Genomic DNA, 26,637 nt, shown 5'->3' with positions numbered 1-26,637 from the left:
TCTCCAAAATATATAAACAGCTCATGCAGCTCAATATTAAAAAAACAAACAACCCAATCAAAAAATGAGCAGAAGACCTAAATAGACATTTCTCCAAAGAAGACATACAGATTGCCAGGAAGCACATGAAAAGCTGCTCAACATCACTAATTATTAGAGAAATGCAAATCAAAAGTACAATGAAGTATCACCTCACACCAGTTAGAATGGGCATCATCAGAAAATCTACAAACAACAAATGCTGGAGAGGGTGTGGAGAAAAGGGAACCCTCTTGCACTGTTGGTGGGAATGTAAATTGATACAGCCACTATGGAGAACAGTATGGAGGTTCCTTAAAAAACTAAAAATAGAATTACCATATGACCCAGCAATCCCACTACTGGGCATATACCCAGAGAAAACCATAATTCAAAAAGACACATGCACCCCAATGTTTATGGCAGCACTATTTACATTGCCAGGTCATGGAAGCAACCTAAATGCCCATCGACAGACGAATGGATAAAGAAGTTGTGGTACATATATACAATGGAATATTACTCAGCCATAAAAAGGAACGAAATTGGGTCATTTGTAGAGACGTGAATGGATCTAGAGACTGTCATACAGAGTGAAGTAAGTCAGAAAGAGAAAAACAAATATCGTATATTAACGCATATATGTGGAACCTAGAAAAATGGTACAGATGAACCGGTTTGCAGGGCAGAAATAGAGGCACAGATGTAGAGAACAAACATATGGACACCAAGGGGGAACAGTGGCGGGGTGGTGGTGGTGTGATGAATTGGGAGATTGGGATTGACATATATACACTAATATGTATAAAATATATAACTAATAAGAACCTGCTGTATAAAAAAATAAATAAAATTCTAAAATTCAAAAAAAAATCCTCAAGTTTCCTGAAAGTAAAAAAAGATTTTGACACTCATTAATTTTTTTTAAGCAATAATAAAGACAATGTGAAACTAAAAAAAAAAAAAAAAAGAATGACATAGATCTATGTAGTCTGATATGGAAAGTTCTGTAAGACATATTGAAAATATAGTTACATAAAGAAGCAAAATGTGGAACAGTGTGTAAATGCTACATGTGTGTTTATAGTCTTGTATATACATAAATATTTCTGAAAGGATACACACTAAATTGTTCATGGTGATACTTCTAGAGAAGGAGACTGGGACATTGGTGTGTATCAGCAACAATGATGTGTTCACACCCATTTTTCTCTTCCAGGGAACAGGGGAAGACTACATTTTCCAGCCTTCCTAGTAGATGTGATCTCACCAACGAGGAGGTGGGCAGAAGAATGTGCCACTTCAGGTCCAAGGCAATTAAGTATCAGTGTGAATGTTCCCCCCCACCCCCACCCCTAACCTCTCTCCCATCCGGACAGTTGGGATCAAAGAACTCTGAGATGATGGAGATGCTGGGAGGAAGCAGCTTGGATCTGAGTCACTGCTGAAGGAGAACAGTATACCACATGGTCTACCTCACACTGGAATGTGAGAGAGACATACATTTTTGTGTTTTAAGCCACTGAGATTTGAAGGTTTATTTGGTACCACATATAGTGGATTAAAGATGGCCAGAAATTCTTTGACACTTCTTTTATTGAAAGCTGGGGTCTCTGTCCTTGAATCTGGCCTGGACTGAGACTGCTTTGGCCAATAGAATGCAGAGAAAGTGATGCTGTGCTAGCTTCTGGGCTCAAGGCTTAAGAGACTAGTAGCTTTCTTGCTGTCTGTTGGAATGCTTGTTTTGGGATGCATCCTCTCAGAATCTAGCCACCGTGCTCTGAGAAACCTAAGCCACGTGGAAGGGCCACATGTAGGGCTTTCGTTTTCAGGTTTTCAGCTCGAATCCACCTTCCAGCCAACAGCCAGCATCTCCTGCTGGCTAAATAAGTGAGCCATTATTAGCGACCAGCCCCAGTGAGTCTTCATATGACTGCAGTCCTGGTTGTGACTACGACCATGTAAGAGACTCAAAACAAGAATCATCTGAGCTCAGGCAACACTCAGAATCATGAGAGCTATTAAGAAATAGTTGTATTAAGTAATAGATAACCAAAAGACCACTGAATAGTCTGTCCTATGCTAAACAATACGAAGGTGTGAAGTGAAGAGTCTCACTCTTATACTATTTGAATTTTTGGCTATGGGCATGTGATTTATTTTTCAGTTAAAAATGGTTACAATTTTGAATTCAAAACTTCTAAGCACTGAGTCATGAGAGCTGTTTTTGTATATATATATATATTTATTTTATTTTATTTTTGGTTGCATTGGGTCTTCATTGCAGTGCGCGGGCTTCTCATTGAGGTGGCTTGTCTTGCTGCGGAGCACGGGCTCTAGGCACGCGGGCTTCGGTAGCTGTGGCTCACAGGCTCTAGAGCACAGACTCAGTTGTTGTGGCGCATGGGCTTAGCTGCTCTGCGGCATGTGGGATCTTCCCAGACCAGGGCTCAAACCCGTGTCCCCTGCATTGGCACGTGGATTCTTAACCACTGTGCCACCAGGGAAGTCCCTGTTTTTGTATATTTTTGATAACACAGCAACAGCAGTAAATATTTACTGATCACCTAGTCACCTGATGCCAGGCCCTGTTCTAGGTGTTTGAAGACAGAGCTGGGATCAAGGCTGACTTGGTCCTGGCTCTGCTGAAGCTTCCAGCCTGATAGGAGAGATAGGTCATACACAACAAAACAAACACAGAAACATGATCCTTTCTGAGAGTGATAAGTGCTCTGAAAGGAACAGCAACTGGATGATTTGTAGACATTAATTGGGATGGGAGCTATTTCAGATTGGGTGAACAGGGAAGGTCTTCTGAAATCTGACTTGTGGGCAGGAGTCAGCCCCTAAAAGTTCGGGAGGAAGAGCACCAGGAATAGGGAATAGCCAGGGCAAAGGTTCCACAGTGGGACTGAGTTTGGCAGTGATTTCAGTGTTGTGAATAAGGTTTTATCAAAGAGTAGAAAGAGGTAAGGTCAGACATGTGGGCGGGAGCCAGACCAAGCAGGGCCTTGAAGACCACAGAAAAGGTTTAGGGATTTGCTTTGAATATGCTGAAAAGCCTTAGGAGGGTTTAAAGTAGAGTAACAAGAACTGATTTAGGCTTTTAAATAATCACTTTGCCTGCTGGGAGATGCCTAACCCAGGTGCAAGTTTCAAACTACATTCTAAAAAACATTAGTTTTCTAGGGCTTCCCTCGTGGCACAGTGGTTAAGAATCCGCCTGCCAATGCAGGGAACACGGGTTCGAGCCCTGGTCTGGGAAGATCCCACATGCCGTGGAGCAACTAAGCCCATGCGCCACAACAACTAAGCCTGTGCTCTGGAGCCCGTGAGCCACAACTACTGAGCCCATGTGCTGCAACTACTGAAGCCCGTGCTCCTGGATCCTGTGCTCTGCAGCAAGAGAAGCCACCGCAATGAGAAGCCTGCGCACCGCAACGCTCGCCGCGACTAGAGAAAGCCCGCGCGCAGCAATGAAGACCCAAGGCAGCCAAAAATTAAAAAAGAAATTCAAAAAAAAAAAAAGAAATTTGTCTTCATATATTATGAATATTACCTAAAATTTTAAAAAGCGAATTTTATAATACAACTTTTCATATTTTTTTCTTTTATAAATTTATTTATTTATTTGGCTGCGTTGGGTCTTCATTGCTGCGCGTGGGCTATCTCTACTTGCGGCGAGCAGGGGCTACTCTTTGTTGCGCTGCGGGGGCTTCTCATTGCGATGGCTTCTCTTGTTGCGGAGCACAGGCTCTAGGCGCATGGGCTTCAGTAGTTGTGGTGCGTGGGCTCAGTAGTTGTGGCTCGCGGGCTCCAGAGCGCAGGCTCAGTAGTTGTGGCACATGGGCTTAGTTGCTCCGTGGCACATGGGCTTAGTTGCTCCATGGCACATGGGATCTTCCCGGACCAGGGCTCGAACCTGTGTTCCCTGCATTGGCAGGTGGATTCTTAACCACTGCGCTACCAGGGAAGTCCCAACTTTTCATATTCTAAAGATAAAAATTAAATATTTTTAGCCAAGATCAAATACCTCTTTATCATATACTATTGAAAAACGACAAAATTATTTTAAATTTCCTAGGAGTGTTTTGTGAGTCAAAAAAGGGTTAGGAAACTCTCACCCCAATATGACTCTCCAACTGAGAGAAATAACACCTCTGTGCCTCACAGCAATAATATATCCTTCAATGCGCACAACCTCAGCTCCTATGATGGCGTCCCCAGGCACCTGCAAGTCAGTCAGTCCTAAAAGGAATTTATCACTGTCGTCAACTGGCCTTGAGCCTCCAGTGGGTACCATGCCCTTCTCCTGGGCACACCTTCTAGTTAATGTTAACACCCACCACCCACTCCTTCAATAGACAGGCTAGGCTTGGGCTGGGGCTGAGGTCAGAGAAGGCTTAACTCAGTGCAGTGGAACAAAGTTTTTCTGGAGAAGGTGACCTATGAGTAGGAGCCAGGCCCACTAGAGGGAAAGATGTTCCAAACAGCAGGCATAGCATGTGCAAAGGAAATGAGAGTCAAAGACAATGGCACAGGGGGTACTGAGCTCAACTCATTGTGGTTTCAAAGCAGAGCAGGGTACACTCTCCTGCGTTGTCACTGGCATTTACAGCTTTCCAAGACCCGTATCCCAACCCCATCTGCATTTCAACAAACCTGTCACCTCCATGGCCTGTATGGCTCCATCGAATCTCTCCTTTCATTCTTCACACCAGCCTGTCTGCAGAGCTCTGCACAGGGGTCTTGCTGGAGACAGTTTTGTCACAGTTCCCTGCAAACCCACGATTCACTGTCAAGTGTACCCGTAAGAGATGCTGCTGCTCTTCCAGAGGCCGCCCAAATAGAGTGATCGCTTGAGCCCTGAGTCAGGGTTGCTGATACTGGGTTGCAGGTCAGCTCAGCCATCCACTCCTGTGCAATCTCAGGCAAGCTTTTTCTCCCCTCTGGGCCAGGGGTTTGCTGGGTGAAATCAGCTGCACTCCTTCACTCTCAAGGTCCTAAATTTTCTGCGACGAACTGGACCCTAAAACCTTGCTCCCCACAAGGGCGGTTCTGCCTCCCGTCCTTCCAGGCTCGAATCTGCTGGAAGTTTTTATGTCCTGGAACCTCTGCATTTGTTCTTCCAGCTGCCTGGAATCCGTTTCTCTCTCCTCCTGGCCAATGCCTATTGCCTCCCTTAGGACCCAACTCAGTGCCATCACCTCCGCAAAGCAGGGCCTCCTCCCTTCAGTCCCTTCCTCTTCCGTGCTTTCTTATCTCGCTGTCAAACATTGTCTGCCTTGTGTCTGTGTCGCCTCCGCTCACGGATCTTGAGAGCCTCGAGGGCAGGGTCCGGGTGTGAGGGGGTCTCCAGGTCCCGGGTTTAGAGTGTCTGTTACTGTTGACTTCAGTCCGGGCACAGTGGGGTTAAGGAACACAGGCCCCGGAGGCCCCGCCTGCGGAGCGCGCCAACAGGCGAGGGGGAAGCCGCCCCGGAGATCGCTCCGATCTCGCTCCTCGCTCTCTGCCCCGACAGCTATAGGAGACCCCACTCATGTGAGAGTTTTTGTGGGATCCGGGTGGTCTAGACCCTGGGGCGGTTCCCCCATACGTTTTCGTTCCGTTCTCCCCCCCAAGACCACTCTTAGTACAATCCGGGGAATCCCCGCCGCTGCCCGCCCCCTGACGTCACGGAGTCCCCTTGGGGCCCCGCCCCTGCCCGGCCGCGCCTCCTGCGGCGGGGGGAGCGCGCGGTGCAGGCGGGAGAGGGCGGCCATGGCGGGGCCCAGCGACCCCGGCGTCCCCGCCGCCCGCTGGAAACGTCACATCGTGCGGCAGCTTCGACAGCGAGACCGAACGCAAAAGTCCCTCTTCCTGGAGCTGGTGCCGGCCTGTGAGTGCAGTGCGTCCCGGGGCCGTCGAGGGGATAGGGCTCCGGCGCGGGGAAGGATTTGTCTGGCCCCTCCGGCTGTGACCCAAGTCACGGACACCTTTTCGCCTCCGAAGCCTGGGGCCTGCTGGACTCGCTGTCTCTTACGCGCTATCTCCGACTAGCCAGCGTTCCTGCCCTTTCCAGCCCAGGCTCTGCTCAGAGCCCCCTCCTGGACGGAGCTCCCCCCTAGTGCTCCTGCTCTTCCTCGCCCCTCAGGGCCTGGCTCTGCCTTCCACCGGCTGGGCTTCCTGTGCACGCGTTCATACGCGAATGTTGGATTTTTAGACTTCTCCTTCTTGGGCCGTCCCCGGGGTAGAGCCTGGTCAGTCCATTTGGTCCCCATAAGCACAGTGAAAGATCTCGGGGCTGTCCAGAGCAGCTACTTTTAAACTCTGAATCCCTAGGGAGGGAGTTCAGAGTCTGAGGCTCTGCCACTGATAGGTGATCCTGGCTCAGGTTTTTGGAGCATCTCTGTGCCCAACCAACCCCAGCCTGAGGGAGAAGAAGGGGGATCCAGGCTGCGGAGGGAGGTGGCTGAGCCTGGGGAAGTCAGATTCTCAGAGTGTTTCTGGGGAGCTGGTCAGGAAGGGGTATGGCAGTTCAAGCCAGGATGAACAGGTGTGCACCTGTGTGTAGCACCTCTGGTCATCTGAGATTGTATGGCTGGGGTTGAAAGTCTAATCACAGTCCCTCCAGCTCCATCACTGGTCTTTATCTTGGCTGCTGCTTAACCATCTCCCCCCAGCCCCACAACTGAATTCGTTGCTCTTTTCCTGGGAGATTTCTTTGCAGCCTTCTGGGCTGCAGGTCCTCTCTGTTCAGGTATATGAGGCCAGCCCCCTGCCTCTAGGCAGCCTTACTTCTCCACTGCTCTGATGGACAATGGAACAGTCCAATTTGAGGGAGTCACCCCCATCCCCTGGGAGCTGCAAATCTGTGGGACTGGAGTGATCCTGGAGGGCTTAACTCAGAGACACTGGAAGTCCAGTCTTCTCTGTGGTCTTGGGCAGGTCATACCCCTAAGCCTCCTATTTCTCACTCATAAACTGGACAAAATGGCATCTTCTTTACATTTGCTGGGGGTGATGGTGGGGCAGAGCAATGCCCTGAGGGTTGGGGTGGGGTTTTGTGTGAGAACAAGGCCAGCAACCTAGGTGACCTAGGTGACTGGTAGGGGACAGGAAGAGGGAAAGGAGCTGAGGAGTTAGGCCTGGGCTTACCATCTCTACCCTACCCTGGACCTGGTGAGAAAAGAGGAAGTGACCATGGGTGGGGGTGGAGAGGCTGTATTCCAGGGTCTGTAGCAGAAACTAACAAACTCAAGGACTTTCTGTTCTGGCCTGGGGGGAGCCTTACACCAACCCTGGGGAAGTCAGGGTTGTTTTTTAGCCCAGAAAGAGCCCCTGGAATGGAAGTATCTTGCCAAAGGCCACAGGCTAGTGGAGCTCAGTTTGTTTCATCACTGTCTGGGGACAGGCCCCGCCCTGGGGATCAACCCCTGGCCCCTTCCTTCCCTTGAGAACCTCAGCAGGCAGTACTCAGCCATCTCCTTCCCCTGCAGTGGTCGTCCTTCTCTGTCCCTGGGAGAGCAAGTCTTCTCCTGGGAGGGCCTGGGGGCTGTGCTCTTAGAAGCTGTGCAAGGGCTGGAGGTCCTGATGGAGCTGCACAGACACCCCTCAGGCAAGGGCAGAGCCCAGCCTGCCAGTAGCTCCCCCTTCTGCATCCCTCGGCTCCTGCAGCCCTCCCAGCCAGAGAGGTAACTTGTATGCCTAGAGTCTGCTGGAAAGTGTCTGTCTGTGCTCCAGGCTCACCTTTTTGCACCCGCAGATAACCGTCTCATAGAGAAAGCAGAGCTGCTGGCCCAGTTCTCAGAGAAGCTGCAGCCAGAGCCCACCTATGTCACTCGGGCTCTCCTCCAGGGCCCCTGGTGAGTGTTTGTGTTTGTGGTCACAGTGGGCTTCCTGTGCCTGGGCCCTGCCCCCACCCCGGCACCTCATTGGCCCTTGGCTGCTGCCCAGGGGAGGGGGAGGCAGGCTCTCGAGCCTTCCCCCAGGCCAGCTGCTCAGAATGTCTATCTCTCTGCATTTGTCCTCCCACGCCCACACACCTCTGTGTTTTTCTGTTTGCTCCTCACCTGATGCCTACAGAAAGGACACGATGCCACCTATTCCAAAGAGGGAGCGAAGATGAAAACCAGGAATGTATTGGGGCTCAAAGAGTTGGGAAGTGCTTCTTGAGGGGGTCCTGGCCTGGGAACTCAAGGCCTGGGGGAATCCAGGAGCAGAGGTTCACGGGCAGCTCTAGTTTCTGGAGACTTGCTCTTTCCTCTACTGACTTTCTGGCTCCCACCTTCCTCAGGAGAAAGTTCATGGCTCTGGTTTCAAACTGTTCGTGTGTATCCTCTGGGTGAATGGAGGGACAATGAACACCACTCTCTGATTGGTTGACAGGGAGGAGGAGTCAGGGCCTGACTCAGACCGAGTCCCATCACCAGCAGCTCTGAGGGTGAAGTGGCAAGAGGAGGAGGAGGGTCTCCGGTTGGTGTGTGGAGAGGTAGGCTGGGCAGGGGTCTGAGAGAGAATGGGGTGGGCCCAGGATCCAGAACTTTGGGGCTGGGACATGTCGTCCAAGGGAGCCAGCAAGTGAGGGAGATTCCAAAGTCCAGTGCCTTGAGGCCAGACAGGGGTCCGAGTGCTCTCTAGCTTGGCCCTGGCAGCCCAGGATGAAGTGGGCTCCAATAGCAGCTGGAGGAAGTGCAGTGAGAGCTCAGGGAGGAGTGTGAGGGGTGCAGGAAACAGGCAGCCTCTGTTCCCCCTTCTGGATGGTCCAGCCTGCTCTGCTCACCACTTGCCCTGCAAACCTCAGGGCCCAGTACCAATTGACACTCAATACACATTTGCAGACAAAAGTGAGGTGGTCCACCTCCATGGCAGGGTATGCTAGCCCCACCTGACACTGCTTCCCCCTGCCCCTGCCCCATGGTGTCTCTTGGCTTCTGTTTCACCACACTCTCCTGGTTTTCCTCTCACTTCTGTAGCTGTTGCTTCTGAACTTCCTTCTCTGGCTACTTTCCCTCCTTTTTATCCCCCTCCCTTCAGATGTGGGTGTTCTTTGGAGCTTGGGTGGGTTAACTGACTCCCAAGGACTTTCTGTTTGCTAACTCCCAGACCCATCTCTAGCTCAGCCTTCTCTTATGAGCTCAGACTCTCTTGCTCAGCTGCTTTTTGGACTTCACATCTAAAATCAGACTAACCATCGCCCCTGTGATTATATGGCCAACACCACGTTGAGAACGCTGGGCTAAGCGTTACTTCAGCTAATCTTCCACAACTTTATATTTCAGAGGAAACGAAGGCTTAGAGAGCTGGAGCCAGGATTTGAACTCTCTCCCCCACAAATCCCCTTTCTGTGATCTCCATTCATTCTTTCAACAAATATTTATTGACAATCACTATATCCAAGGCATAGGCAATGCAGCTGTGAACAAGACCTGGCCCGATGGAGCTTCCAGTCCACTGGAGGAGGCTGATGGGCCAGTAAACACCTATCTAGTTACCGCATGCCAAGTCACTTGCTCAACTAATGTGTATTTGGGGCTATGAACCTAGTGATAGCCTCTCCCTCAGAGCCCCTGTTGTAGTTGCAACTCTACATTTGCGAGGTGATTCTCAAAATCTGAGCCCCCTTCTGGGCTGTGACAACCCCGAGAACTGGGATGCCTTTGGTTTGCCTCCATTGTATCCCTGGGGCCTGTCTCCACAGTCCATGCTAATGAATATTTGTAGACTAGGTGATAAATGAGATAGATCATCCCCCCCTCCATTGGTAGTCACCAGGCTGGAAACCCAGGGACACCTCTAACCCCTAGCAGCCCTCCATCCTGAGCTAGTCACCAGCTCATGGATCCTGCCTCCAAATCCATCAACTTCCATTTTTTGTGCCCTGTCTGCCTGGTCCAAGTTACTCTCATGCCTCGCTGGACCACTCCTCCTTTGGCACCCCCATCCATTCTCCATTCTGCACTCAGAGTGATATATTTTAATAATAAAAATGATCTCCATTAAAAAGAAGACAATTAATATACAAATACATGCTTGTTGTGAACATTTCAAGAGAACAGAAGCCCATAGAGTAAAAAAGTAGAAGCCCCTTTCACCACCTCTCCCCATGATCAGTTTGGTACATATTTTCCAAAGCTCCTTAGCCTGGCTACCAAGTTGAGTCCTCCGGCCTCAGTGTTGCATTTCCTGCCACTCTCTTGTCCCTGAGCTCATGGTTCCCTTTGTCTGGGATACTTCCACGCACCCCTCGCCCTCAGCATTCCCTCCTCATCATGTCCTCAGACACAAACCAGTCAGTTCCCATTGGATACGCCAAGGGATGGGGAGGGGCTTTTTCTTTAATTCTTAGTACTGTTTCACATATCACAACAAGCATGTATTATTGTTGTTTTAACTTTTTTTTTTTTTTAACTTTTTATTGAAATAATTATAGATCCACAGGAAGTTGCAAAGACAGTACAGAGAGGTCCTGTGCACCCTTTACCCAATATCCCCCATTGCTTACATCTTATGTAACTACAGTACACACAACCAGGAAATTGATATTGGTATGAAGTGTATATAGTTCTTTGTCATTTTGTCACCTGTGTAGATTTGCATGCCCATCAGGATACAGCACTATTTCATCACCACAAAGATCTCCCTCTTGCTACCCTGTTTTAGTCACAACTCGCCCCTCTCCTCCAATCATCCCTAACTCCTAACCACTAATCTGTTTTCCATCTCTATTATTTGGATTTTTGAATAGCATCAAAAAAATACTGAATGCCAAAACATCAGTGAAATATATGACAGGTGAGGAAATGGAAGTGATGATCAGATTGTTTAATGGTGGAAGGAATTATAAGTGTTATAAATTGGGCCAGCTATGGACCCTGAATGTGCAGGGTCCCTAACCCCGGCCCACTCACACCAGGAGTCAGTGCAGGTGGACACCAACCTTGCTCCTCAGCCCATCTCTCACCAGGCCCATGTGAGAAAGAACACAGGGACAGGTCAGCAGCAAGAGCCCCCAGCCTTGGTTATTTCATATTCCTCTTGCCACAGTGGTGGGAACTGCTTTGCTTAGCATCTGTCTCTCCCACTGACCCCTCAGTTCTGTGGTTTCCCCAGCTCTTGGCTCTCGGATGAAGGACTGTTCAGTGGGGCGGGGGACAGATGAGATGACGCTCACCCCCACTCTGGGGCTGGGGGCAGCTCTGGTATTCAGTCTGGGCCCGGTGCTCCCACAGTCCATTCCTGTTAGCCTGTGTGCCTCTGCTCAGAGCTCCTTCTTGCTCTCTGGGATCTATGCTTGGGTAAGCCAGGGCTTGGAGAGGTGGGGAAAAGAACACACATCCCTTGAACCCTTCCTATACACAGAGCTTTACTTGGAGCATGTTAGGTGGCCTGGGTTCAGATCTCAGTTCTGCCACTTAGCTGTGTGACTTTGGGCAAGACACTGAACCTCTCTGTGTCAATGTCCTCATGTGTAAAATGGGGAGAATGGCAGTTCCTACTGGATTGAAAGAGTTAATACTGTAGAGTGCTTGCAATAAGACCTAGCACACTTAAGTGCTATATAACCAATCATCATTATTTGAGATACTATTCCTTATAGTAATTCCGTGTTACCCAATGAGGTAAGCACAACCATTCCCACTGGACAGGTGAAGAAACAGAGCTGGTTTAGAGCGGTTAAATGACTACCCCGGGTCACAGAGAATATAAGTGGCGCTGCCAGAATTGAAACTCCGGTGTTAAGCTTCAGAGCCTAAGGCCCTTCCGTTGATCCCTGAAACAGCAGTGCATTCCTGTGCTTGGTGCAACGCCTGTCTGCGCCTCAGCTTTCTCTTGAGCTAGGGAGCGGGTGAGAGGAGAGATAGACTCCGTCCTACCAGCCTCTCGGCCAGAGAGGGGCTGGAGGCCCTGCCCAGAGGCACCCATGCCTACCTGTCCGGCCCCTCCGCCGCTGCAGATGGCCTACCAGGTGGTGGAAAAGAGCGCGGCCCTGGGCACCCTGGAATCACAGCTGGAGGAGCGGCAAAGCAGGTGAGGCGCGGGCGGTGCGAGAGGGGTCCTCCCCGCGCACCTTGGGGAGGCTCGGGGCCATCACTGCCAGGGGGAGGGGACAGGGTCATCCCGCGGGTCTCCAGAAGGGCCCGACAGCTTTCCCCACGTCCTCAAACACCCCCCAGGCCTGTGGCTGGTCGCAGAGGCCAGGAACTGCAGGACTCCGAAGGCTTGGTCGGAGACGTGGTTTAGCCGGCCGGCTGGCCGCGTGGCCTGGGGCAAGTCTGTCCCAGCCCCGAGACCGGTTCCCCCAGGGCGGTGACGGAGGTTCTCCGCGTTCTCCAGGCTGGCAGTTCTGGAGGCCCGCGTGGCGCAGCTGCAGGAGGCGCGGGAGAAGGAGGCGGGACAGGTGGGTGCGCGGCGCGCGCTGAACGCGGCACAGCGGGCGGCCTATGAGGCGCTGCGCGTGCACGTCGGGCACCAGGAGGCGGCTCTGCGCAGGCTCGAGGAGGAGGCACGCGACCTGCTGGATCGGCTGGTGCGGCGCAAGGCGCGCGCCGCAGCCGAGCGCAACCTGCGCAACGAGCGCCGCGAGAGGTGAGAGCGCTGGGCCTGCCCTTCGGAGACGTGAGCGGTGGCGTGTCCTGTGGGGGAGGGGCCCGGCCCGGCCTTCCGGGCACCGGAGCGACCCGACTTTCAGGAGGCATTTCTATCCCAGGGCCAAGCAGGCGCGGGTGTCCCAGGAGCTGAAGAAGGCAGCCAAGCGGACAGTGAGCATAAGCGAGTAAGAATGAGGATGCGCCGAGACCTGCCTGCCGAGGCTCCGCCGCGGGCTCTGCCCCGCGACCTCTGCAGTGCCCTGCCCCAGGGCCGCTACGGTTCTACCCCACCCCCACCTCCCTGCGGCAACCGGTGCACCTGACCGCAAGTGTGCACAGCCGCGGTGCCGAGGCCCCCAGGCAAAACGAGCCCAGGACACGTGCAGACACGTGTGGTCGTAGGAGCCAGCACCTGCGCCCGCCACACGTGCGTCCACAGGGACACCTTCATCTCTGGGTCTGCACATCGTCACCGTGGCACGGAGGGGCTGGCCTGGTCCCTTAGCCATTCTGAGCTTAATTCTCTCCCCCAGGAGTCCAGACACATTAGGCGATGGGATCAGAGAGGAAGCAGACACTCTGGCTCTGGCAGCTGAGCCACTGGAGAGTGAGGCTGGTGAGAAATGGAAGAGACCCTTCAGGTGAGCACTGTCCCACAGCTCTGAGCTGGGTCCCATCCCAGAGTCTTCCTCTAGGACCTTGGGCCAGCTCTTGGGTTGAGAAGGGGCTTAAGAAGAGACTGGGGTATAGCTTGGACCCCAGGACAGATCTGACCTCCAGTGCCTGGAGCCACTTGGGGTCAGTGCCATGTCTGAGACCCCAACCTCTGTCCTCACCCACTTTTTCCTCCTTCCCAGGACCAGAGCTCTGGGGGTGGGATGTCAGGCTGGTGAAAGGGTGTGACCAGGAGGGAACCTGTTGGCAAGGTCCAGGGTTCAGCTGTCACAGGCATGTGTGTGCATACACAGGGACATCAGAGCATATGTGTGTACAAGCTTAGGTAAGCGTACCTGAATGCCTGTGAAGCATGTATAGATGTGAGCTCATATGGGTGGGACCTGATTGAGGCTTCAGTCTTGGATGCCCCTCACCTCCAGTCTCCCCCATCTGTCTTGATTGGCCTGGCATTGAGACTGCCCTCCCCCTATTCCCCAGCCTGTAAGCTCTCCTCCAGCCCTTTCTTTTTTTGAATTTATTTTTTTATTTTTTACTTTAAAAAATTTTTTAAATATTTATTTTTGGCTGCATTGGGTCTTCGTTGTTGCGCGCAGGTTTTCTCTAGTTGCGGCGAGTGGGGGCTACTCTTCGTTGTGGTGTGCGGGCTTCTCATTGCGGTGGCTTCTCTTGTTGCGGAGCACGGGCTCCAGGCGCGCGGGCTTCAATAGTTGTGGCACATGGGCTCAGTAGTTGTGGCTCACGGGCTCTAGAGCACAGGCTCAGTAGTTGTGGCCCACGGGCTTAGTTGCTCCACAGCATGTGGGATCTTCCCAGACCAGGGCTTGAACCCGTGTCCCCTGCATTGGCAGGCGGATTCTTAACCACTGCGCCACCAGGGAAGCCCCTCCAGCCCTCTTTTGCAGGTCGCTGGTGTCCAGGCCTCGGGGTAGTGAAGGAACCCTGGGGAGGGGCATGAGATGCAGTCCCCAAAGCCTTAGCCCTGGCGGGCCAGGTCTTCTCAGGACACATGCTCTCCTGGGTATTTTTGGGATCTAGGTTTCCCAGCCCCCTGCTCCCAGCCTTGTGCTTTCTCAGCCTGGGGACACCTTTACCCCCCTCCATAGGCCCCAGCTCAGCCTCCCATGAAATTTTGTTGGGGGGCACTTGGGTGGTGAGGCAGCTCTTAACCATCATGGTGAAACTGGGAGACTTCATTCCAAATCCCTCCCTTCCTCCACCTTCCTGGGACTCCTCTGGGTCATCCTACTCTCCTGGCCTTGGAGGAGCAAAGTTCTTGTCCCGGCTCAAGAGTGTAGGGATGAATGACTGCTGTCTGCACACCCACTGGCCAGTCCCTTAGCACGTCTCTCTCGATTCTGCCCCAGGTCTGCCTCCGCCACCTCCCTGACGTTGTCCCGCTGTGTGGATGTGGTGAAGGGGCTTCTGGAGTAAGTGTGTGTGCACCGACATGTGTGTGAAGGTGTTGGGCCCCTTGGATGTGTGTGTCAGGCTCCTGGAGCCCAGGCTTGGGCTGTGTATGTCTATCAGTGTGTCCTTCCGTTCGTTGCCCAGCACTCTGTGTGTGAGCCTCTGCTGAGTCCCAGAGGCAGGAGCTGGGTGCATGGCCTCATTCCCAGCCCCTGCCTGGCTATCTTCCAGGCTCTGTCCCTCATCCACGGTCGTCACAGGGGACCAAAAGCTCCAGCCTGAGGCCAGAAAGGAGCTACTACTCATTTGGGAAATAGAGGCCCAGAAATGTCAGGGATTCGTTCAGGGTCACAGTGCCAAGCAGTGGCCAGGCCAGGACTGAAACCCTGCTCCGAGGTTTCTCTGCATCCACCAACCCTGCCCTGCCTCTGTGCCTGTCTTGGTGCCCCTACTGTCTCCACACTGACCCCTGGGGTCAGAGGCTGGTGGGGACCGTGCCTGCTGCACCTCCTGGCCATGTTCTGCTGCCTTCCGTGTCTGCTTCCTGTTGTTGCTGCTTCAGGAGAGCTTGAGGCTCCCACGTCAGAAGGCCTTGCTGAATGCCCTCCTGACCCCCTCCTGCAGTTTCAAGAAGAGGAGAGGCCACTCAATTGGGGGAGCCCCTGAGCAGCGATACCAGAGCATCCCTGTGTGTGTGGCCGCCCGACTTCCCACCCGAGCTCAGGATGTGCTGGTAAGGAGGAGCTGGGCCAAGTGCATGGGGTACGATATGGGAGTGCAGGTCCCAGGAGTGGTCCAAGGAGGCTGGGGAAGCAAGGATGGGCCCCTCACTGGGAGTAGGAGTTTTCCTCCCACAGCTTGTGGTGGGAGCCCTTCGGCATTTTACAGTGAGAGGGAGAGACAGGAGGCCGGGAGACCACGAGGCCAGGTAGTGGAGTATTGGGAACATGGCGGGAGGCTGCTGCAGGGGTCCAGTCAGAGATGATGGGCCCTGGTGGGGCTAAGTTTGAAACTCAGTGTTCGAACAGAGACCTGATGTGTGCAAGGATGTGTGACATAGAGCTGTGAGCGTGAGCAAAGAGGCGTGTGTGGCGAGGACCAGGGGCACCGACCTCCCCTTTTCCCCACAGGATGCCCACCTCTCCGAGGTCAATGCTGTTCGTTTTGGCCCCAATAGCAGCCTCCTGGCCACCGGAGGGGCTGACCGCCTCATCCTCCTCTGGAATGTCGTGGGAGGTGAGGGTCCCTGCCCACAGGCCAGCCTAATCCTTTCTCTCCAGACCTCACCTTCAGCTTGCTCCTTGGTGGGAAGGGTCTTGAGTCTCTTTGTGTTTCCTCACCTGGGACATTCTTGTGGGCAGCGGCCAGAGTTCTGGCCACTCTTGGCAAGAGTTCTGGGGTCACTGCTCCTAAGAAGGGCAGAGCCTCCCACCTCCTGAAGTCGAGGGCTGCAGGGTGGGGAGGGCTAAACTCAGATGGTCCCTGTTGGGGTGGTGGAGGTACCATGTCATGAGGTTCTACAGGGACAGGCCCTTGAGGAGCAGGTCCCTTGGGTCCACCAGGCCACCTCCTCTTCTAGTGTCACTGAGCTCTCAGAACTCAGTTGTGAGACAAATGTTAGCTATCTACTCTGTGCTCTGTAGGGTGGGGGTGTACTGGGGAGTGAGAGCTGGCTCCCAGAGACTTCCTGGAGGAGGTGAGTCTCCAGCTGGCCTGGCTCTGGCTTGCCGTGTGACCTAGGGACAGTCCCTTCTCTCTGGTCTTTTCCAGATGTCCGCGAGATGACCTGCAGCCCCCCGGGGCCCTCTGCTGGCAGTTCAGGAAGGTGCAGCCTCCAGCTAGACCCCACCCCCACCCCCCAACCCCGGCCGCTCCCCCAAGAACAGGCCCAGCACTTCTGTCCTCTAATTCAGGAGAGATTCATCTTCCCACTCACAGTCCAGGCTCCTCTGTTTCGTGATATTAGTGACTTCATTTCACTTGTCCCTTCTCCTGGTCCCCCCAGGGCGCCTGGAGGCCAACCAGACCCTTGAAGGAGCTGGCGGCAGCATCACCAGTGTGGACTTTGACCCCTCGGTGAGAGGACCTGGGGGGCATAGGATGTCCCTCCCCCAGTCTCCACACTGGGCAGGCGGGGGCTTTGGGGCCTGAGGGAACATCACGGGTATCCTAGAGCTCTACACAATCCTCCTCCCTGGGCCTCGATTCTCCTCTGCCTACCTGGGTGATCTGGGCTGGGGGAAGCTCTGAGGCAGCCCTGGCCCCAGCTCTCTGGCCTGCAGTTGCCTCTGGCCAGGCCCAGGTTCAGGACCTATCCTTTCCCCTCCCATCTACCCAGGGCTCCCAGGTACTGGCAGCTACTTACAATAAGGCCGCCCAGCTTTGGAAGGTTGGGGAGGCACAGTCCAAGGTAAGGCCTGACTGGGGAGGCAGCCTGGGGGTCAGGGGTCATGCCTTGGGCCTGGAGGGGTTTGTTATGGGGTCTTGGCCATACCCTTGATGCATATCTGGGATGGTGGCAGGAGACACTATCTGGACACACAGACAAGGTGACGGCTGCCAAATTCAAGCTAACGAGGCATCAGGCGGTGACCGGGAGCCGGGACCGGACAGTGAAGGAGTGGGACCTTGGCCGAGCCTACTGTGAGGCCCAAAGCTCCCCTTTCCTAACTGCCAGGACCCTGCCAGGCTATGAGGGACCTCAGCCTGCTCTCTGGGAGTGGCTCCAAGATTTACAGGCATTTGGGATGAAACCTCCCAAGGCCTCTCTTCTATCCCCCATCGATGATGCTTTCCCTGGTTTCTAGGTGACCTCAGGCTTTGGGCTGGGAAACAGGGGACCTGGGTTCTAGTTTTGGGAGGACACCTTACCTCTGGGGCTTCTGGGCCTCAGCTTCTCCATACATCCAGTGGGTTGGCTCCTGATAACCCTTCTCTGAGGCTGGGGCTCTACTCCTTGGTCCCTAGGTTCCAGGACCATCAATGTCCTTTCCTACTGTAACGATGTGGTGTGTGGGGACCATGTCATCATTAGTGGTCACAATGACCAGAAGATCCGGTTCTGGGACAGCAGGTGATAGGCGCAGGCTGTGGGTGGTGGAGGTGGGGGCAGGGCTCCTGTATTCTCTTCCTTTTTCTAGCCATGGAGCTGCTGAGGGTACCTTGGGGAAGCGAGGCTCTGGTGGCCTCTGTGCTGGGCTTGGCCCCTTGAAGGCTCAGCTGCCCTCGGAGACCTGTGCCTCCTTCTTATTGGCCCTTGGTCCAACCAAGGGACCCTGCCTGGGTCTTGCCAACCAAGATGGAGAAGCTCTTTTTTCCCATGTAATCACCACTTTTTAGTCAAAAGGAACAAAAGTTTTATTGTTTTTTGAGCCTAAGAGCCCAGCATTGGGCTTGAATGGTTTATAAAAGCCAGTGCTGGAACCAGTGCCAGAGCCAGTGCCAGGCCTGCCTCAGGCTTCTTACTCATCTGCAGAGATTGCCTTTTGAAACCCTTTGCTCTCTCTTTCACATAGTTAAAGACAGACTTTGATTTCTTCCCCGCCCCCGCCCCCAGCACTTATTTTAGTGACCCAAGGGTTTAGTAAGTTCCCGTTGGAAGGGGCTGGCTGCAGTGGGCGATTAGTTGTCAGCCTTGGCCTTAGTGGCCTGAGACCAGGGGCGCCTCTGGACTTGTTAGTCTGTCAGGAGCAGCCTTGTCAGGGTGGCTGCTCCTCATCCTCATCTTTGTCCCTGCTCCTCAGGGGACCCCGCTGCACCCAGGTCATCCCTGTGCAGGGCCGGGTCACCTCCCTGAGCCTCAGCCACGACCAGCTGCATCTGCTCAGCTGTTCCCGAGATGACACGCTCAAGGTCATCGACCTGCGTGTCAGCAATATCCGCCAGGTGTTCAGGTACCTGCCTTGTGCCCACTGATCCTGTGGCTTTGGCTGTGGCAGCTGGGCCTTGTCCCCTGTAAAAGGCCTGTCAGCGGGGGGCCCTCCCTGGAGGCCCCTCTGGACCAGGGCCTGGTGAGGTGGCCAAGCCCTTGACGGAGAGAGGAAGCTCTTTAAGTTCCTGGCTGAGCCACCTCCATTCTGACCTGACCCTGTCTGTTCTCAGGGCTGATGGCTTCAGGTGCGGTTCTGACTGGACCAAAGCTGTGTTCAGGTGTGTCCATGAGAGCGCAGCACCCATGCCTGAGTGTGTCCTATCTGTCTGTGTCTGTGTTGGTGTGTGTCTGTGTCCTTACCTCTAATCTCTTCTCTCTTGCTGTGCTGTGGCCCCTGCAGCCCAGACAGAAGCTACGCACTGGCAGGTTCCTGGGATGGAGCCCTTTACATCTGGGATGTAGACACTGGGAAACTGGAGAGTAGCCTTCGGGGACCCCATTGGTGAGCACGACCACTGCCCACCCACCTGTCCACCCCAGCGCCAGTACCCCACCCCCAGCCCTTCCCCAGTCCTGCTAAGCTGATTCCAGGTCCTGACATGCTGGGCATCCTGGAGCCCCCAGCCCTTGTCCCGTACCTTCCATTCCCTGCCCCCCCCTGCCCGAGCCCTTCACAGTTCACAAGGTGTTTTCCCATGTGCACTTGGGTCTGCTCTCACCACAGCCCTCTGAGCCCATTTTACAGGTGAGGAGGTGGGCTCAGAGAGGGCTTCAAAATGCCCAGGTCCAGTAATGAGGGGCAGAGCCCAGCTGCGGACGCCCCCTGAAGCCTGCCTCTCCCTCTCCTCAGCGCTGCCGTCAATGCCGTGGCCTGGTGCTACTCTGGGAGCCACGTGGTGAGCGTGGACCAGGCCAGGAAGGTTGTGCTCTGGCACTAGTGCCACGACTCTCCTGCTTGAGCTGGAGCTCTAGTCCAAAGCCTGAAGCCAGAGGACAGCTTCCCACTGCCCCAGAGGCTCCAGGGCCAGTAGGGGTGCAGGGATGGGGGTGGCATTTAGTGGGTAAGAAGGCCTGGCAGGACCTGGCCTGTTTGTTTGTTTAAAAACAAAGTGTGGGTTGGGGGGGATTACTGTATTGTTTTTTATCTCTGTTTCCTCACTTTCTCTGGGAAAAGTGGAAAAAAATTACATTTAAACTGGTGTGTGCTTGCCTCTTTGCAGCATTCAGGGAACAAGGAAGCCTTTGGGTGGAGGCTCAAGGAGACCCAGGCTTGGCTCCCTTTCCTCCTCCCGCACAGAGCTGGGCAGAGCTGGCCCGCCTTCTGTGCTGACAGCTTGAAGAAAGGCCCAGAGGCAGCAAAGGGCAGTGGCTTTTAGAGCAGTAGAAATTTAACCCTCGGTCTAAGGTGGTCCTGGTCCTTGGGCCCTTCTGTTTCAGGCACCCAGGGTAGACCGAGGCTGAGGAGAACCGTGTGAATTCTGAGGAGGGAGCAGGGGAGACAGTCAAGAGGGGCCCTGTGGAAAGGATCCTGAAAAACCAGAGTGATGTCAGGTACTCGGTACAAGAGGCCTGCCTTTAGACTGGGGCCACGTTCTTGCCCCCGAGGCAGACGCCTTGTGTGTCGGGGAGGACATCCGTGGACTGGGCCTGGGCCTCGCTTACGTCAGCATCAGATTTAATCCACACAACAAGCATCTGGAGTACATGGCAGACCCAGCAGGGTGGAACCTGGGCACTCCATTTCCTTCCCCAACCTAGGGCGTGGAGGAGGGTCAGCGGGACGGCCATTGCCAGTCACCAGGCATCGAAGGGGACTTCTGTCCCTGAGTGATAGGGGCTGACCTCTGGGGGTCCGCTCAGTTGAGATTCAAGGCTTTACTCTAGAACTCTCAGCCTCCTTTATTACCTTACAGTGTCTCTCCTGAGTCCCAGGGTTTTGGAAACTATTTCCAGGATGGGCAGGAGAGAGCTGAGAGCCAGGACTCTGCAGCTAGACTGTCTGGGTTTGAATCTCTGCTCTACTATTGAGTAGCTGAATGATTTTGAGCAAGTTACTTAATGTCTTTGTGCCTTAGTTTCCTCCTGTGTAAAATGGGAAAATAGTATCTACCTCAAAGACTGTTGTAAGGACTCGATGCATTAGTATTTGTAAAGTTCCTGGCACATGACAAAGGCTGTGTAAGTGTTGGCTAAATACCCAAATCTACGCTCTGCTGATCCCAGCTCACTCACTGCCCTCAGCCCAGCTGTCCCCTGAGCTCTGGGTGACATACCCAGCTGCCTCCTAGGCATCATCTATCCCTGTCATAAGCGTCTCTTCCCCTCACACCCCACTTCTTCTTGGGCACCAAGGCGTGGGGCTGTTGCGTCTAATTCTCCATTCCTGCTGCCACTGCAGGCCACCTTGTCCTCGACCTGCTGTCTCCACCTAGTCCCCTCCTTGCCACGGCCAGAGTGACTTTCTAAGGTGTTGTGGTCATACATCCAACCCTTTGAAGTTCTGCACTGCCTGAAGAGAAACTCCTTACCCTCAGGACGTGGCCCTGCTGGCCTCAGCTGCATCTTCACTTTGTTGCTACTCTGAATGTGTCTTGCGTGTGATTTTCTCTCTGCCCAGAATGTTCTTCCCTCCCAGCTCCTAATTCAAATTTGTCCTTCAGGATCCCCTCACTGAGAGCCTCTCCTCACCTGCCAGGCTGGCTAGGAGCCTCTTCCATCTCTATGCCCCCCCCCCCCCGCTTGTGTCTGCCCCCCTCCATCTCAGTCAGGAAGCTCTTGGAAGAGGCCAGGATGGGAGCAAAGTATTCCCTGGGATCAGGTCTCAGAGCCACAGAGAAAGCCTCAGGAAATGTTCATAAGTGACTAAATTATTTGAGGACTCAGCAAGTCTAACAGTCAAAGACTAGGAGTCCAGGATCTTTTGAATCTAAGACTGCTGAAGGTCTGGCCCTCATGCCCTGGCTCCCAGCGGCCACCAGGAGTCACCAGCTGCCTAGGTCTGCCAAGGCCATTCTCCCGCCTCCTGGGATTCACGGCCAGAAAGGCCAAAGCTTCCAGTAGCCACCGTTACTGAGCTGCGTCAGGCCCTGTGCTTTCTATCCAGTATCTTGTTCCTCCCAACCACCTTGTGATGTAGGTGTCTCTTTCACAGATGAGAAAATTGAAGCTCAGAGAGGGTAAGTGATATAAGATCATCACAGTTGGCACAGCAGGATTGTGACTCTTGTCATACTTTTTTTTTTTTTTTTTTTAAACAAAATGTCAGAGAATCTGGGCACCCAATTAGGCAGAGCTGCAGGGCATTACCCGCCGTGCTCCAGCAGTGTGCCCGCTGCCTCCATCGGGTAGGTGATTCTAGCTTTCTGTCTAAACTAAATCCCTCCCTGCTTCTCTTTTTCCATTCTGGCCCTGGGTGCCTAGGCCTAAGCCTGGGGGGGTTAGTGTCCTTTGAACTGAGGGACATGCAGGGCCCCAGGAGGGAGGTGAACTTGAATCCTGGGAGGCTGTTGAACCAGCTACATCATCTGGGGCAAGTACCTCACAGGACTGCAGTGAAGACTGCTTAGAGAATGCAGAAAAGGGAGCTCAGGAAATTATTTGACTCAACTCCTGGGACAGTGACCCCTTTACTCCCCTTAAGCCTTCCTTTCTTCATGGGGCAGATCTGCTAGCACACGCCTGCCTCACTTCAGGGAGCACGTGCACACCTTAACTTACTTGGAGGGAATGCTTCTTGGAGGAGCAAGTCTGGAAGGCCAGAGACAGGGTGGGCATTCCAGGGAATGAGGCAAGTGTGGGGAAAAGGGTTGGCAAAGGCCAAGCAGGGGAAGAGCTCAGAGGGGTGCCAGCTGGGAAGGCTGCACCTCTAGTCTTTGCAGTCCCGGGCAGCAGAGGGGGCAGGGATAGAACCCTGTGGTTAAAACCGCTCTGATACGGGGACATGTGTATGCATATGGCTGATGCGCTTTGTCGTGCAACAGAAACTAACATGGTGTTGTGAAGCAACTATACTCCAACAAAGATGTATTTAAAAAAAAAAAAAAAAAAACCTCTCTGAGCTTCCGGTTCTCTCCAGGTTTTCAATAGTTGCTCCTCAGGTGTTCAGTACGCAGGGGCTGCCTGCCTGAGTTTGTTCCCTAATGTCAAAAGTGTCACCCTTGCTGTGCCTATGGACTGAGGGCCAGAGAGGGACCAGGGTCACACAGCAGAGCAGGGATAAGAATCCAGGCCCCCGATTCGCTCTTTTCTAAAAACTGGACTTAGGTTCCGCAGAGAGGTGCTGGCCTGGCCTTCTGGAGGCCAGGTTCTAGGTTCTACTCCCAGTTATCTTCCTGAGAGAACTTGGGCAAATCACAGTGGGTAGAGTTTCCTCATCTGTGAGACTCTTCCTGCTCCATGGCTCTGGGCCTCACCAATGGTGATCCGGGCTCTTCCCTGGGGCTGTTGTACAGGCATGGGTACCACCTCCTCTGCCTGCCTAAGCTTGAGAGGGAGAAATGACAGAGGCTCTTGCTCTGGGCTCCTACTGCCCCTTGGTCATCTCCCTGTCCTGGGAGAGGCACCTTGGCTTGAAACTGCTGTTCCCATGTCACCCCCACCAGATGTGAGCCCATTGGTGATGGGGATGGGAACTGAGTCACTTGTGTCTCAATGCCCAGAACGTGGCCTGGGGCAGTAAGTTTGCTGACTGAACAAATAGAGGTGGCCCTGGCCCATCGTTCTCTGGAGGAATCCTGGTGGCACTAGGTGTGAACCCATCTGTGAGATGTGACATGACGTGTCTGGTACAGGTTGTTTTCTTCTTACAGATGCACATCCACTAGTCAAAAATACTTTCAGCTTATCTGTACATTATCTTATTTGATCCCCCTGGGTCTTACCAAGTTTGTATTGAAGTTTGTATTGTCTTCTCATTCCCACTTTAGAGATAAGAAGAGCAAAGCCCAGAAGGGTGAAGGGATGACCCTAAGGACATAGGTAATCGAGGCAGCCCAGGGACTTGAATACAGGCCTCTTGACCAGGCTCTTCCCCTGCCCCTCATAGGAGCAAGTGGGTGACAAAAAGCATGCTTAGGTGTTTAGCACACAGTGTGGAAGAGGTGTGAACTTTAAGAGGTGTGTCCATTTCTGTTGTTTCAGGATAACATTCCAGGAAAATATTCCCAGACCAGGGCTCTCTGACACAGACATGGCAGAAATGCTGCATCTGTTTTTTTGGCCAGTGGGACCAGGGGAAAATGGTCCAGAAACAAGATGCTCTTTGGCATTCATGGGGTCCTTGGCAGATCAAGCAGTAACAGCAAACACAGGGAGCGTCTAGGAGGAAACTTATACTGGTTAAGTTGTAGGATTTCAGGACAAATTACAATTCTCTCCCTTCTAAACTAAAATTTCTGTAACGTGGTTGTATTTTAGTCATGAAAAATAGCTTCATAACAAGCATTACATGCAAAGATTCAGCCAGATTTTGTTATAAGGCCCCTCAGAGGGTTAGGAAATAACTGGCTTCACAACCGAAAGCTTTGGCCGGGCTCCTTGGGCAGTGAGTGAATAGTGCAGCCCAGGTGTGACCACAACCCAGAGGACAGTTTGCTCTGTCCCAGTGGAGAGTCCAGTGGCTTGAATTTTCAACTTTTGGCCATCCTGAGAAGTCTCTGTGTTCGTAAAGTCTGTTCTCAAATATTGTGACCTTTTTGTGTGATGTTCTCACTCTGCATCTAGAAACTGAACTTACCTAGAACGTAAGAGTTGGATAAGCCCTTAGAAATCATCTCATTCTACTTCTTTTAAAGCCGGGGTTGTGGCAGCCCAGTGGAAAGGGCGTCCATCAAGCGGTGGCAGGGCTAAGGCCAGAAGATACCCTCCCGCTTGCTTCTGTCTGCCCGTGGATGTGGGCTGGGGTGGTGGGTCATAGAAGAAAGGGATCTAGGTGATGTGCTGCGAATCTGGTTCAGCTGCCTTACCTTTAGTTCCTGTGATGAAGGAGGCCCCAATATAGCTATGATACAGGGGTGGGACGATTAGCTTAATTCCGTCTGCTGGTCACAGACCAGGGCCTCTGGGGCCAACAGTAGTCTTGAATGCGAGCAGCTTTCATTAGCAGGGGAAGGCAAAAGATGGAAATGATATTAAATGTGCACTGATAGTCCTTACCATATTTATGGTGAAGCACTTTCACACCCACTCTTTCCATTGGGCCTCATGACAGCCCTGTGTTACTAGGAGGCTGGAAGGATAGCAAGGAGCAGTTCTGTAGGGGAGGCCGCTGAAGGTGGGGGAAGTGATGGTGAGGAATGCTTGTGGTGACCACCCTGTGCTGCACACTTTACATGTCCTTCTTGGATCCACAGCATTATTCTCATGTTTCCGATGGGGACACTGAAGCTGGGTTCCACAGCTGTCAAGTGGGAGGCAGGATTTAACTCAGACCTTCCAACTCCAAAGTCCATGTTGTCTTCTACGCTGTTGGTGGGAGTGTCAACGGATACGGTCATTTTGGAGGCCAATTTGGCAACATCTAACAAAATTAAATACACACATACCTTTTTGACTCTCAAATTACGTATTTAGGAATTTACCCAATATTTTTACTGGAACAAATTTTTAAAGAATTATGTACAAAGGTGTTAATTTCAACTTTCGAATAGCAAAGGGATGGATACAACCTCCTCATCCATCACTGTAGGAATGTTTAAATTATGATATATCCGAACAGTGGAATATAATGCAGCCTTCAAAAAGAATGAGGTAAACCTAAATATATAATCTCACATATAAAAAGGCAGTGTGTGCATATGAGTTCTATGCACAGAAAACGTCTGGAAGAATACATATAGCACATGCCCAGCTCTGGAAGAGGAGGGCTGTGGGGCCCCTCCCCAAACAGGCTGACCTCTGGTCCTCACTGGGCCGGCTGGCAGCCAGAGGGACTTGGCTTTTCACCTGGAATCCTCTAGCCACCCCCAAGACCAGTAAAATCTCCTTCCCTTGACTTGTTACTCAGGGTAGAGGTTTAGGAAAGGACAGAGTAGTCCAGAGTGCCCACTTCCTAGAAGCCAGCAGTCACATCCTCTGAGGGGACTCAGTGGCCCTCCTCTCGCCCTTTCAGCTGCAGAATCAGAGCTCCCTCCTCGGCTCCCTCAGTGCACTCTCTGCCTCTCCCTTCCAGCACCTCACACAGTACTGTCGTCATGTGTATACCTTTTTTCTCCACTGGGAAAGAACCTTGAGAGCCAAGACCACAACTTATTTCTATCTCTAGCATTCAGGGTATTACACCTGGCAGGTGGGTGGCATGCGGGACTGTTTGTCCCATGGATGGATTAATTTACTTCCCCCTCTCTGTATCTGTTGTAGGGTTTAAAGGAGGGCCTAGAAGTGTCTTTATAAGAAGCACTGGGTATTTGGAAAAGCCTGCTTACCCAAATCTTTTTATAAGTAAAACTTAGAAAACTTAATTCCATTTTTTTATTATTCAACATTTTATACATAATAAATACAAAGTTTTTACAGCCACTGTAAAGAAAGCACATCTGCACAGAGGTGCTTCCTCTGAGCCCAGCCGTGTGCACTGTGACACTGGATTACATGTCCTGGAGGGAGGGGTTCTTTTTAAAAAGGAGGCATATTTTTACAACTTTGTTTTTTTAAAATAAAATTAGCAGCTCTTCCAAAAAATATTTTAAAATATAACAAAAGATTTCAAATAATCCTCTGAGAATGTGGAAAACCCAGATTCAAGGACAATTTTGCTAGCTAAAGAGAGAATACAAGACTGGGTGGCAAGAACTGCCTGATATCAGCACTTTGAAGATTTCTAAAGTGCTTTGAAGATTTTTAACTTGTCAACAAACTTTAAAATCTTAAAAAAAAAAACCCACCCTTTTCATTTCTTTTTTAAACTTAAGAATAAGTTTGATAAACACAAAAAGACCTCAAATAGATCAACAGGTTAAGAAGCAAAAAACAAAAACAAAAATCCTCAAATCACAGAGAAGATTCATCACTGGGTACTGTCACTGAAGTGATCAAAGGACTAACCGAAAATTTCTTCAGCTCTGACCTTACTTTTGGTCAAAAATCCCATGGGGACAT

General features: G+C 52.4%; 1 protein-coding gene across 5 annotated transcripts; it reads left to right on the top strand.

Moving 5' to 3' along the window:
- Window positions 1-5,746: 5,746 nt before the first annotated feature.
- On the top strand, window positions 5,747-26,606 carry ATG16L2 (autophagy related 16 like 2). 5 transcript variants are annotated; one of them, XM_036860367.1, is made up of 18 exons: window positions 5,747-5,896; window positions 7,763-7,862; window positions 8,386-8,488; window positions 11,954-12,027; window positions 12,334-12,585; window positions 12,707-12,772; window positions 13,121-13,228; window positions 14,630-14,692; window positions 15,297-15,405; window positions 15,803-15,908; window positions 16,678-16,748; window positions 17,011-17,082; window positions 17,195-17,315; window positions 17,640-17,745; window positions 18,416-18,565; window positions 18,774-18,821; window positions 18,944-19,045; window positions 19,394-19,733. In XM_036860367.1, the coding sequence occupies exons 1-18, from the start codon at window positions 5,779-5,781 to the stop codon at window positions 19,479-19,481; spliced, it is 1,857 nt and encodes a 618-aa protein (XP_036716262.1). In that variant the 5' UTR covers window positions 5,747-5,778; the 3' UTR covers window positions 19,482-19,733. The 5 variants fall into 5 exon arrangements, with proteins under 5 accessions (XP_036716262.1, XP_036716263.1, XP_036716264.1 ...); XM_036860368.1 differs by having other exon boundaries at window positions 19,328-19,404; XM_036860369.1 differs by lacking the exon at window positions 14,630-14,692 and having other exon boundaries at window positions 19,394-26,606.
- Window positions 26,607-26,637: the final 31 nt, after the last annotated feature.

This window comes from Balaenoptera musculus, chromosome 8 (assembly GCF_009873245.2).
Source record: "Balaenoptera musculus isolate JJ_BM4_2016_0621 chromosome 8, mBalMus1.pri.v3, whole genome shotgun sequence".
Classification (NCBI taxonomy): domain Eukaryota; kingdom Metazoa; phylum Chordata; class Mammalia; order Artiodactyla; family Balaenopteridae; genus Balaenoptera; species Balaenoptera musculus.
The sequence above is the reverse complement of the archived record's forward strand: the minus strand, read 5'-3'. Positions and strand labels throughout refer to the sequence as shown.